A 12544-nucleotide genomic window follows, 5' to 3' on the forward strand; every position below is an offset into this window, starting at 1 on the left:
GCAAGCAATGGCGTACACAGGTTTAATAGCATGACCATCTCCTTTATCATATAGGAATTAAAACTCACCATATTGGCACCGGGTCCCTTTAAAGCCCAGTGGACAATGACATATCTGGTCTCCAGTCTCTGCACATTGGCCTCCATTGAAACATGTATTGGCACCACACACTCCTGCAGAAACAACATATCATACTCCACAATGCAACACTGAATGGTTCATGGAGTTCTCCATCTAATAGGAAGGCTTGCTACAGTCATGCCTATGCAATACACATTAAGTGATGTTTAAGTAATTGTACTAGCCCTAAGAAATGCCATTACTCACTATGCAGGCAGCCTGACTCTTCACCCTTCTGAGTCCAGCCTGGGCAGCACTTAGAAATGGTGTGCATATCCATGCTGTACACCTGCCTGTACACTGTGTAGTATGCTGTCCTGGGGGGGAGAAACTGTGTTATAATTACATATTTTTTTTCCATTTGAGTTGTTTTCTGTCTTTCACATCAAAGACTTAAAAACATGAACCTTACATATATTCTGCACTCAGCTGTAGCTGTGCTGATATTCAGTACAACAGCACTCTCTCATGTGATATCGTTTAATTGATATATCAAGGATTACAACATGGCCTAAGTATATCTGCGCTATTCAAAAGGGTCTAAATATCCAAACCTCACTTCATCAGTCTTGTTATGTGTCCTTTTTAGTGTATTTAGAATGATCTTTCTAGCTCCAGTGATTATAAAAGAGCATATAGCATGCAAAAAAAACAAAAGACACTTCTCCAAGACAAACCCTGAGGCTAATGCATTTGAACAGTGTGAGTAAAACACTGTTCAAATACAAAACATTAACCATCTAAATGCACTAATAGAATGGTCAGTAATGAAGCATGCGTTGTCAAAGCATTTTTGCTCTTACCTTCTCTCATAGCCCATACACCAACTGTGGCTGTTGCAGCCCTGTTTCCAGACTTTTACTATGCGGGTAAAAGCCTGGACACAAGGCTGACGGTTACCCAACATGGACAACTCCTGGTCAGCACAGACATTTGGCCTGTGCATGGAAAACACATAAATAACAAAAAGATGGACAGAAAAAATCTTAAACCTTGTTTGAGACAGCAATCAATCCAGTGAAGAACACTACGGAACAATATAGGCTATAAAGTAACAATGCCAAGCTTTTCAGTCCTTCATTTCCATTGCTGTACAATGAATGCTAAAGGTTCATGTGTTAAGAAGTTGGCTGTAGGTGGTCTAATTCTCCTGCAGAGCTCATGTATTTCAACGTATGTTCTACACATGTTCATGCTCATCACACACTGTCAAACAATTATGCATGATTAAGGTCCAGAAAAAAAAATCCTGTTTTAACACCCCCTATGGTATGCAATAAACCAGTGGTAAACAATCTTGTTTTCTTGGGGGCCCTTCCTTTTAGAAGTACAAAAAGCTGAGTCCCCCCCAGAATCCACAGGAGTGATGCATTGCTTTCAAAAATGAACATGAATTTGAATAGTTTTCATTGATAAAATTAGATCAGAATATGCCTACACACTAGTTCTTACTGCAGCAAAAGACATGTGTATATATCTCCCAGTTATGTTTTAATATGATTTTATAAAATCTTGGACAACTTCAAAGCAGACAGAGCCTCAAGTACCCCTCCTGGAGGGACCCAGACCCCAGGTTGGGAACCAATGCAGTAATTTCAAAGAAGAAATTACTTTTCCAATGATTGTTTGTGCATGCATGCAGGGTGTACACATTCATTAAAACAAAGAGGTTTTGTTTTTTTCCGTACAGAAATCTATGCTGTCATTTCAGGTTTCCTATATTGGAGGTGTCCTGCTCCATAAATAAACCATCTGGCTTCAATACAGACCAGTCACAAGTTAATTAGGGGAAGTATTCTGCTCTTCTGGTAATGAACACGATTCCTTTACTCGAGTCCGGCCAGTTTATATACATTTAGAAACCCCTGGCAGAGTATGCCTACTACTGAAGCCACAAAACAAATCACATTCCACTGAAAGCTATTATGCAGAAGCACGTTATTGCAGTGCTATAAAACACATCCATCCTCAATGGAGATCGAAAGAGCGACTCCTAGTGGATATTTAACAGAGTAAACTACACAGTTTGCAGACAAAAGCAAACGTTTATCATTTGAAAAACCTGGGCTGTATCCTCGATCAAAGTCAAGAGGCAAAGTCAACGTTTTTAAGGCCGGTTGTTTCAGTTTTATTAATAGCACCCTATACATAGGCCTATATAGTTTTACTTCTTAGGATAATTTACAAAAGTCAGATAAGAGGCAATTAACAACACAAATTAAAATATAACACGTCACTTACATGCCAAGTTGAAGCTCCAAAGATGATGCCATGTGCAACGTGCTGAGAAATATCACACAGAGAATACTTTGGACCATAATTTCAGCCATAGACCCGGAGAGAAGTATTCAGTCGGCGCTGGGTCTGTGTCCATCAAATGAAGAGCATCCTGATATTTATGAAAAGTCCAGCTTAAGACATGACAGAGAAGTTGAAGCTTTCCTTGTATTATTATCTGTCGAGCTCAAGACGTTATTTACCGTACACTGAATAAGCAGAGTGAGGGCTTGTCTCACGTCAATCGCAGTCGAGTGACTCAGGGTTAACGCACCACCCACAGTCACTGAGGCCGCCCCCCCCCCCAACCCAGCCTTTTACATAGGCTAGTTACCCCTTTTATACTAAATAGACACATACTGCCCTGACATAGGCTACTGTGTATTATAAAAACTCGCCCAAACTTTTCTTATATCACTTAACCGTATTCAGAATTCAACTCTGTCCCCTTTGACAATGAAAACGAGACTAAGTTTAAGCAAATAAGAAATGTAATAAAACTCTTTAAGTAAAATGCAGCTCATATAGGCACTAGTACTACACTGACAAATAAATCCGAGGACATGGAAGTAGTCAATGTTATTGCATATACTACATTGCTTTTGTATAGACCTAAATGGATGCATTTCCAACGTGCATACTTAATTCTAGGACATTTTAATAACGAATAATTTAACCCCAAAAATATAGTAGATTGAAACCACATTAGATATTTCCATCATAACATTGAAGAGCCACAGCTGCAAAAAAAAAAAAAAAAGGACAGAAAACGATGAGTTGTATGCAATTGTAAGTAACTCTCAGGAACAGTAACTCAAAGACCTACATTTAATTTAAGCGCTAGGTGCACGTTTCGTCACTTCCTCTCAAGCGTAGGTACCTCACTTCCGGTTAGTTCGGGAAAGCGGAAGAAGAGAGGAGCTTCCCCTCTCGTATCAACACAAGAAGATGCCCAACAGCTACATCATCTGTCAAACCTACACTTGTTTGTGCTTTTGGATGAATGTTTAGACTTTTCCGTGTTCTTTGGTATTCTGTAATCTGTTCTTTGGATAAGAAGCTTTTATTAGCCACAAACAAAACGGTAAGAAAGCGAAACTAACGCGCTGACGAAAATGTTAGCTGGAAATGGCGCTAATGCGTTGTCTAGCTGACTAACCCGTACTAACCTTAAAGCTTTAGGGTTTTAATTAGATCTTATAAAGGTTACTTAAATAGACAGCAGTAGATTGCTGGATTACTGTCTGACCACTGCAAACACTGGTGATTGTTTCTTTAGAATAAGTAGTGTAATACCTGCTGTAACCCCATTAGCTTACCTGACGATATTATCATTAAGTCTATTAGTCTGTTATAGTGATCAAGAAATATGTTGTAATGCTGATCTGAAACACTCATTTCTTTCGCCTTTAAGTCAGGATATATTAAGTTATCATCACATGATAGTGTCACGTGAATCTTTCCAGCTCCTGCCCTCTGTTCATTCACTGATCAGATCCTAAAGATAATGTATTTTGTATGTCTATAAGTAGATGCAGCCTTATTAGGTGTGTCAGCAGGTAAGCAGAGAAACATGTTCGACTGGAACCGAAAATGAAATTTAGATCACACAGGAATCTTTCATGTTGTCATGCTTCTGCCCTTGCTGACCTTTTTTTTTTTGGACTAACAATTAGCTTTGTGTTTCTGAACAAATCATTCCACACAGCCAAATGAACGGAGCAGCGTTCCCTTCCCCCACGGCCGAGATGGCTGAAATGAACCGTATCCAGTATGAGCTGGAGTACACCGAGGGCATCAGCCAGAGGATGCGCATTCCTGAGATGCTTAAAGTTGCTCCTCAAGGCCACGGCGATCCTAATGTTGGATTTCAGGATGTCTCCAACAGTGTGATGATGCAAGTCCCAGAGAGAATTGTGATTTCAGGTCAGTATTCTTTGAATTATTCTTGAAAAGTAGTGTCTGTGTTTACTATTTTGTCTTTTATTAGACTTTGCAGTTTATAGATGATATGCTTCTATCACTAGTTCTGGACTTTGTCCACCAATGTCCTGATTAGTGTTTGTGTCATGTCACAAGACTGGTTTTATTCAGTCTCAGTGCAGCGTTTCAGATACATGTAGAGCATGAAGACTGAAGTAATTTCTTAGACTTGTACTTTCACAGTATGTTATTTTTGAGTGGAGTTAAATTACTTAAACCCGTTACTTAAAACTTCAATTCACACCTTCCACTGATAGGAGACAGTGACCCCCAGTTCTCCAGACCCAGAGACCTGGACCTCATCCAGTCAACACCACTAGAGACCCTTTCACTGAAGACCCCGCCCAGAGTCCTCACCCTCAGTGAGCAGCCCTTGGATTTCATGGAAGAGGAGCATCGGTCGGCTCAAGAAAGCGAGGAGGGGGTAAGTAATAAATCAGTGTTCGTCCATCACTGAGGAGTCTCCATTGAATCAAGTCATTCTTGTCTAACAGCAAACCAAAGCCTGAATAAACGTTGTTATTTTTCGTTGTAGTTGCGACCACAGGGAAGATTACGGCGAGAACGTTCAGCCAGTGAGAATGCTGCTCGTCAGAACAATCAGCTGGTGCACAACGATTCAGCGTGAGTATTGATATGCCACCGTTACCATGGTACTAGCTCCATCTTGTCCCCGCATGCACGAGCATGTTGCATCTTTCTTTTGGTTCCGTGTTTTCTTCCGTTCCCTTTGTCTTTGTGGCGCTTGCGTGTGATTGGTTTGCTGTGACCTTGTTAGCCGTTTTGTTGCACGAACATTCTCTGCTTTCAGCGCTAATTGAGAATTGAGCGGTTTTTACTGATGACACTCATCCATTAACACTGTGATTTTAAACCTGTGATGCACTCATCGTTAGATTTGATCGTCATTATCAGGATCTTAAGATAACTGGAAATGGATCTTTAGTATAAGTATAAACACACTCATTGACCACACAAAACACAATCGTTAACCGTTCAAGGAAAATTGTAACACAGAGGCTCATAATGTAAATGTAATACATTTTTATATAAAGTTATTAATACATGAAGTATACATGTTTGTTTTTGGAATTCTTCTCTGTTACTTTGAAAGTAGAAAATAGAATCAGAGTGGGACACATATGCAGTAAAGCAGTTTTATAGAAACAAAAGCTCTTCTGTCTTTCCTTGTCCTGACCACCTCCCTCAATAAAAGTGCATGTGACAAAACAGACTGATCTTGTTCACAGATCTGTTTGAGTAATCTGTTCCAGGTTGGAATCATTTGCATTGCAATGCCTTTAGTTCATATCTCCTTTCTGTTTTTTTTTCTTTCTGGGGGAGGGAAGTTCAAATCTTGGGCTATTATAACTTGCAATGTATAACAAAAGCAGAAAAGTTAAGGACAGTTCCTTTTCCTTATTTCTCTCCCCACCCCGTCCTCCCCTCTTTCTTTCCTCTTTTATCCTTTCTTCCCTTTTTTCTCTGAATTGACTGCTCTTTATGGTGGGCACTGAGCAGTGCGACCCCGTCCCCCCCTGCCACAGTCCGCCCCTGCCCCCCTCTCACCGTGACTGAAGAAGAACACAACCTTTACAGCGCTAGCGGTGTTCTATCTTTCATCCAGTCCACGACACGTCGGGCCTATCAGCAGGTCCTGGAGGTCTTGGATGAGAACCCTCGCAGGTGACCTTCCAATCGTCTGGCTTGATTTGATTTTTTTTTTTTTTTTTTTTTAACAAAAAAAAAAAAAAAGATCTTCACTGTCTGAGCTACTGGTCAGGGAGAGCTGTGTCGGATGTCTTTGTTCATAGTAACATTACAAATACTAAACACCCTGTTGGCTGGTCTTCTTGAAAAGTTTAGTGGCTCTTAATGGTGTTGGAAGAGTTTGGAGAGTTTGTGTGGTACACTCAGGAGGCAATGCATAACCATTTTCTAACTTAACTGTTTTTAATATTCAGTAACAATATTAACTCAGCATAATGTTCAAAAAGTTTCATACTTTTTCTGTTTGGCTATTATACCTTTCCAAACTCAGGTAGGCCATTACTAGTACTGTTATTGAGGTCTTTTGCTAACCATGTAACCAGCACCTGACTCTGACGTCCCAGACATGTTAGCGTGTTGGTTTCTTCAAGGTGTAGTTCTGCCAAAAATATGCGATGTGTGTGCATGTATGCAACACTGTTCCATCTACATTTCTCTATCTTTCTTATTTTTCCCCCTTCTCCCCACCCTGTCTTTCCTCACCTCTGTAGCAAACCATCACTGCGAGGGGGGTCAGCATCAGGCTCCAACCCCCTGCATGAATCCAGGTAACCTCACCTGGCTATTTTCATTCTGGTCCTTTGTCCGTTTCCTTATCCTTTTCCTTCTGCCATTCTCACTTCGGGTCGAGAAAGAAAGCCTTGCTTGAAAAAAAACAAAAAAACTTCTATTTAAATGATGTTGTTGTGGTCGACTTCAGCGATAGATAATCATACATTTTGCCGTCTCAATAATACACTATGAATGAAGTGAGGGAGTTGTGCTTTTCTCAAAGTGACTGTTCTCTTTTCCAGGCTCGCATTGACATCATTTGAAGCCTCGATGGACGTGGGGCAAGACGACATGACCGTGGTCGATGCCACAACACTTCGGCGTCAGGTAAGGTCTCAATAAATCCTCCATCTCCTCCTTGTTGTCCTCGAGCTCAGCATGGAAACCCCCAAAGACTGAAAACCTTTTTTTCTTTTTGAATCTGCAGCTCATCAAGTTAAACCGGAGGCTCCAACATTTGGAAGAGGAGAACAAGGAGCGAGCCAAGCGCGAAATGATCCTGTACTCTGTGACTGTAGCTTTCTGGCTCGTCAACACCTGGGTGTGGTTGCGACGTTAGAGCTAGCTTATATTTCTGCCGTCACCGTGACAGAAGAAACGTATTATCCCCTTATTTTACTGGTATGTGTCAAATGTTAGCTTTGCGCTGCACTCAGTCCCTGTGTGAGAAAGACATCAACAACACATGCACTAGTCTGTTACGCACAGGGCTGATCATTTGGTTTTGTTTATTTAAAACATGTACAGTTTTATTTTTTTACTCTTATTTGGTCCTGTCCTCATGTTCTTGTGTTTTGGTTTTATTAGAAATCTCCTTGCTCTATGCTAAGCATGACTTGTTGTAAATATTAGCTCATGTCACTCCAGAGATACAGTATAGCATCATTTACCAATAAAGACAGATAGAGATGTCCAGATGTAATATGTTGAATATTTATTGTGGAAAGGGTGATATGTGACTTGAGATGGGAAATGTGATTCATTTAGTAAAACTATACATATTATGTGTTGTCCTGTATTTTATTGCATATAGTGTAATTCACAGTATGTGTGGCTTTCAGAATTATTTCTGATAATAGGGGTTTTGACTCGGGCTTCAAATGTTGCTTTACAGTCGGGCCTCTAAGTCATCAGCAGCTCTTGGGAACAGGCTTAATTTTCAAGCCTGTGCAGACCCCTAATGCATACATCACTATGATTTTGCTATTATGTAAGGAAGGAACACATTGACTGAACCTGAAGCCATTTCTTTTTATTATCTATTTTGTAGTGTTCTAAAAATGCAATGAAAATTGAAAAGTCATGGAAAAATTGCTACACAAGAAAGACAAAGACTGAAGATCATGTAAGATTTATTCTGTATTAGGCCATGTTACAATTAACACCCACGTCGCCAGCATTTTATTTCATTTCAAATATGCTAGACATTGAATTCCTTCCAACACTTGTAACATCTAAACTATCTTTTTTATAATTAAAGCTGTGCCTTGAATTGCATTCAATGCTCACACAGCCAGTCTATCAACCTTTAGCATAACCATTTCTTAAATTTGATATAGTCTCTCATTAAGACTGTAAATTTCAACACTGGAATATCTGAAAACTGCTTTAAACACTGAAAGTATCATTCCAGCTCCTCGATTAAGCAGCGGGATCGGGATGAGGTTTGGGCTGATTTGGACTGTCCCACTGGTTCAAAAAAGGCATCCTCATCCTCTGGATACACCAGTGGTGAAAAGCTGTCGGATACCTTTTTTGACCTGTTGATGTCACCCATTAAGAACAGTAAGTTTTTGTCTTGGTCAAGGGTGTGGCTGTTTTCCTCCTGACTCTCAGTCGGTTCGTCCTCATCATTGCTACCTGGTAAGAGCTCTATTTTTGGTTTAAACGCTTGCTGAGAGGAAAATAGCTCTGTGAAGTCTTCTGTGTCCACATCCTCAAGGTCAGGCAGGTCATCAATACACAGAGAGGGATGTAACGGGAGGTAAATGGTTTCTAGCTGCTCTTCGTCTCCCAGCTCTGTAACCAATGGTCCAGCACCACAAGCTGGCACAGCAGGAGGAGCTGCCCTGACTGGAGAAGGCGGTTTTTTTTCAGACTGCTCTCTCATGTTTGCTGCCTCTCCCTCATCGTCTTCATTTCTCAAAAACAGAATTCCACATGACTGGTTTTTGTGTTGCTGGCCATCATCTTGTCCCGATTCCAACAACATTTCTGTGATTCTCTTTTGCTCTTGTGCTGAATACTCTGGATTGACCTCTTCTTCGTCTTCTCTCACAAGCTGCATCACTGTTGCTTTACCCTGGACATCTTTCTGAAAGTTTGCCCCTGACTGTTCACTGTCAAGCTGATGTTCATAAGACCCATTTGTTGACTGACTCTGCAAAAACTCTTCATGGGCATCTAGGCTGTCCTGCACAAAGGCTTTGATCTTCTCTTCATCAGATGAAGTCAAAATCTCGGTGTCATTTTCCTCAGATGGAGTTTCCGGAGAGGTAGAAGCCTCAGTTGCCCCTTAAATTAAAACAGAATGCATGTTGCGAAAAAAAAAAATGCAAATCCACGTTTACACAATATAGACAAGTGGTAAAAGCTGAAATCGGCTTACCATTCTCCTGTAGCTCTCGAAGGCGCTTTCTCTCCAGGGCATCCTTTCGAATCTTTGCCATGCCGTCCAAGCTGTCCTGGATTTTCCTTCTCTCTCGTGTTTCCCACTGCTCCCTCTCTCTCCGCTCCCCATCCAGCCCCCCAGCTGCCCACGCCTCTGCACACGCCCTGTCTTTGGGGAACACCGGGCGATCGTCGAGGAAGGTGAGCTGCTTAAGGCGCACGATCACGGTCTTCCTGTAGTTTGAGATCTTTTTCACCACGTCATTTCCCATGAGATTCAGCACTCGTAGTTCAGGCATGGCCTCGAGTATGGGGAGTATGTCAGCGTCGTGCAACAGGTTGTGCGACAAGTCCAGCACGCTGATAGCCAGACACTGACTCAGATGCTCTACGTCCTGCACAGTCTCCAGCTTGTTATGGGCAATCTGCAGCGTGCTCAGGTAAGGAAGACAGGAGATGTTCTCAATGTTGTGTATGTAGTTGTTGGACACATTTAAGGTGCAGAGCTTGTTCAGGGGTTCCAGGTTTTCCAGCTTGTTTAGGAGGTTCTGCTGAAGGAACAAGCAGCGCAGGTCACTCTGGGCATCCAGGTTCTCGATGCGCTGAAGGCCATTGCTTTCCAGCCAGAGACACCTCAGTCCTGTGTACTCCTCTAAGTTCTCAATGATGGAGAATCCTTTGAAATGCAGATACAGTGTGTCATTCAGGCAAGGTGTTGAGTAGAGTTTGTTCTGCTTACAGTGGTCTTTGAGGAAGGCCTTGGTCATTCGTGGTCCTGAAGGTTTTTCTTTTTTCTCTTGAAGTGGGCTTTGAAAATGATTGTTATTTCCATTTAAGTCTTGAGCCCCCTCCTTTGTCACATCATCCACCCAGCTTATTGAAGAAGTCATTTCGACATCTCCAGCTCCCGTTTCGGTCGCTGTCAACACTTGGTCTCCCATTGTTTCCTGTCCTTTAACAATAGACATAAATAAGAGCAATAACAAAATAGATTATAAGCCGGATATAAATGAATTCTTACTTCTTATCGTCTCTGTGTTTAATGAGAGTCCCTCAAACTTTACTCAGCCGTCTGCTGTACTTGCTAACGTTGGCGTTAACGTTTGAGTTAGTTGCCATGGTTACGCTTGTTCGGTTCATTACGGTGGGACCGTCTGGCAGACCGGATGTTGTTTCTTGTTCCGCGTCGGGCGGTTTTGGTAGTTGCACACACTGCCGACATTGATCGACATGGCGTCCGGGTACATATTAAATCGTGGTGTGCTAACGCTCGGGATTCACTGTCAGCGTGTTTGCAGGAACGTGTCATTAACGCAAGTGAGAGAGAAGAAACGATGGATGAAAGCTTACACATACCTCATGGCGAAGAAGTTAAAGGTCGAAGGACCTCCAGCGCCGACGCCACGGTGAGTGTGTGTGTGTGTGTGTGTGTGTGTGTGTGTGTGTGTGTGTGTGTGTGTGTGTGTGTGTGTGTGTGTGTGTGTGTGTGTGTGTGTGTGTGTGTGTGTGTGTGTGTGTGTGTGTGTGTGTGTGTGTGTGTGTGTGTGTGTGTGTGTGTGTGTGTGTGTGTGTGTGTCTGTGTCTGTGTCTGTGTCTGTGTGTTCTAAAGTTTCTACAGTAAGGAATGATGGCTCCTTTACACAGTTAGGTCAAGGTCTGTCTCTCTTGCTCTAGTTTATTCTCTGTTTTTATTTTAGAATAGTGTTGAATAGTTAGGACTGTCTGCATGGCTCACCACAATATTCATAGAGGAAGTCAAGACTCCAGAGTTAATTCTGTTTCACTTTTCTTTTTTTTTTTTCTTTCTCAGCTCTCAAAAATCTCCCTGGGATTATCAGGCTGAGGTTCAGGCTTTCAGCAGCCGCCTCCAGGAGAACTTCTCCCTTGAGCTGCTGAAAACAGCCTTCATCAACCCTTGTTACCTGCAGGCGGAGCTGCAGAGGAGACAGGGGCTAGGTGTGGACCCTGAGAACACTGCTCTTGTTCTGGACGATAACACTCAGCTGAGTGAAAAAGGAGTCGATTTCACCAAAAGCTTCCTGACTGACTGGTGCAGGGCCAGCTTCCCCAGCCTGCCAGATGATGGACTGGATAGTATTGTACGGCACCTCACCAGCTCAGCGGTCATGTCCCATGTTGCAAGAAATCTTGGCATTGAAGACCTTGCCATGAGTGCAGAATGCCCTGTACCTGATAACGTTCTTTATTCTACATTCACGGCGGTTATTGGAGCTCTACAGGAAAGTAGTGGAGCTGAGCGCACTGGATTTTTCCTCAGGGTAAGAGGCTTGAGGAAAATCATGATGGTTACTCGTTTGTTTTTGCTGTCATGTGTCCAAATAATGTCTTTTAATTAGGATTTGTTTGTGTGCTAATTTCCTTTTTCTTTTCCCCTTGCTGTAGGATTTCTTGGTCACTCAGCTGATAGGAAAGGACCTGTTTGACATGTGGACAGTTGTCAACCCAATGGGACTGCTGGTGGAGGAGCTCACAAAGAGGGAAATTCCTCTTCCCGAGCCTCGTCTCATCAGGTCTGCTGGAGCCAGCACCGTCCTGCCACTATACTTTGTTGGCTTGTACAGGTATGTATAGTGTTGTGGGTGCTGTAATGGATGAATTACAGAGATTAAATCCATGTTAATTCAGAAAGGGACTTCATGGTGTTCATTGAATAATCTGCTTGTTTTACCAATGTTTTGTTTTCGCTTTTCTATGTGTTGATTCAGCGACAAAAAGCTTCTGGCTCAGGGTCCAGGAGAGACACTTGAAGCCGCTGAGGAAGAAGCAGCTCGTGTGGCACTCAGGAAACTCTTCGGCTATACCGAGAACCGCAGACCCTTTGACTTCTCTCAACAGCAGCAGCATCAGAAGCCCTTAATTCAGTCAGCCGTCAGCAATTAATAAAGCAACGGCGCTTTTGCTGACGTATCAGGATTGTTTGTGTTGGGTATTTAAATGTCACTTCCTCCACATGAGAGAGAGCGAGTTCTCAGCATTATTGGCCATACAAAACCAAATATTAAGAAATGTGATAACATATTTAAGAGTAAAATCCACTGGTCTCATAGCTGGAAGGTATTGGACCAGTAGTATATGGCACAAAATCAAACTGATATCTGGTTGTTCTTGTAAATATTACATTTATGTTTGGATTACTTAACCATTCTTTATAACATATTGCTGATATGTAATAAAACGTTATACATTATACCTATTCTTATGCTCGTTTATT

General features: G+C 42.0%; 4 protein-coding genes across 14 annotated transcripts in view; 2 read left to right on the top strand and 2 right to left on the bottom strand.

Annotated features, from left to right (window-relative positions):
• megf6 (multiple EGF like domains 6) overlaps nucleotides 1-2621 on the bottom strand; it is a 75354-nt gene extending 72733 nt beyond the window's left edge. For 6 of the 8 annotated variants that reach the window (XM_065960054.1, XM_065960055.1, XM_065960051.1 and 3 more), the window contains exons 1-4: nucleotides 2362-2620; nucleotides 924-1058; nucleotides 328-437; nucleotides 69-173 (exon numbers count right to left, since the gene is read on the bottom strand). In XM_065960054.1, the coding sequence (XP_065816126.1) occupies nucleotides 69-173; nucleotides 328-437; nucleotides 924-1058; nucleotides 2362-2450 (439 nt within the window). In that variant the 5' untranslated portion in view covers nucleotides 2451-2620. Of the gene's footprint in view, nucleotides 1-68; nucleotides 174-327; nucleotides 438-923; nucleotides 1059-2361 lie in introns of all 8 variants that reach the window. The other 2 variants (XM_065960049.1, XM_065960052.1) reach the window with 2 other exon arrangements.
• A 667-nt stretch (nucleotides 2622-3288) lies between these two features.
• Nucleotides 3289-7706, top strand: mffa (mitochondrial fission factor a). Of its 4 annotated transcripts, XM_020641720.3 has the most exons (8): nucleotides 3289-3481; nucleotides 4106-4323; nucleotides 4638-4804; nucleotides 4916-5004; nucleotides 5902-6066; nucleotides 6642-6698; nucleotides 6945-7029; nucleotides 7130-7706. In XM_020641720.3, exons 2-8 carry the CDS (start codon nucleotides 4110-4112, stop codon nucleotides 7259-7261), a joined length of 909 nt encoding a protein of 302 aa, XP_020497376.1. In that variant the 5' UTR covers nucleotides 3289-3481; nucleotides 4106-4109; the 3' UTR covers nucleotides 7262-7706. The 4 variants fall into 4 exon arrangements, with proteins under 4 accessions (XP_020497376.1, XP_065816539.1, XP_065816540.1 ...); XM_065960467.1 differs by lacking the exon at nucleotides 6642-6698; XM_065960468.1 differs by lacking the exon at nucleotides 5902-6066.
• Nucleotides 7707-8037: 331 nt separating this feature from the next.
• Nucleotides 8038-10424, bottom strand: dnaaf1 (dynein axonemal assembly factor 1). The gene is made up of 2 exons (XM_020641776.3): nucleotides 9311-10424; nucleotides 8038-9216 (listed from the first exon to the last, which is right to left on the bottom strand). The coding sequence occupies exons 1-2, from the start codon at nucleotides 10278-10280 to the stop codon at nucleotides 8327-8329; spliced, it is 1860 nt and encodes a 619-aa protein (XP_020497432.1). The 5' UTR covers nucleotides 10281-10424; the 3' UTR covers nucleotides 8038-8326.
• Nucleotides 10425-10507: 83 nt separating this feature from the next.
• Nucleotides 10508-12520, top strand: mrpl44 (mitochondrial ribosomal protein L44). Its single transcript, XM_020641762.3, has 4 exons — nucleotides 10508-10718; nucleotides 11123-11591; nucleotides 11716-11894; nucleotides 12039-12520. Exons 1-4 carry the CDS (start codon nucleotides 10543-10545, stop codon nucleotides 12211-12213), a joined length of 999 nt encoding a protein of 332 aa, XP_020497418.1. The 5' UTR covers nucleotides 10508-10542; the 3' UTR covers nucleotides 12214-12520.
• Nucleotides 12521-12544: the final 24 nt, after the last annotated feature.

Source organism: Labrus bergylta, chromosome 11, assembly GCF_963930695.1.
Source record: "Labrus bergylta chromosome 11, fLabBer1.1, whole genome shotgun sequence".
Classification (NCBI taxonomy): Eukaryota; Metazoa; Chordata; class Actinopteri; order Labriformes; family Labridae; genus Labrus; species Labrus bergylta.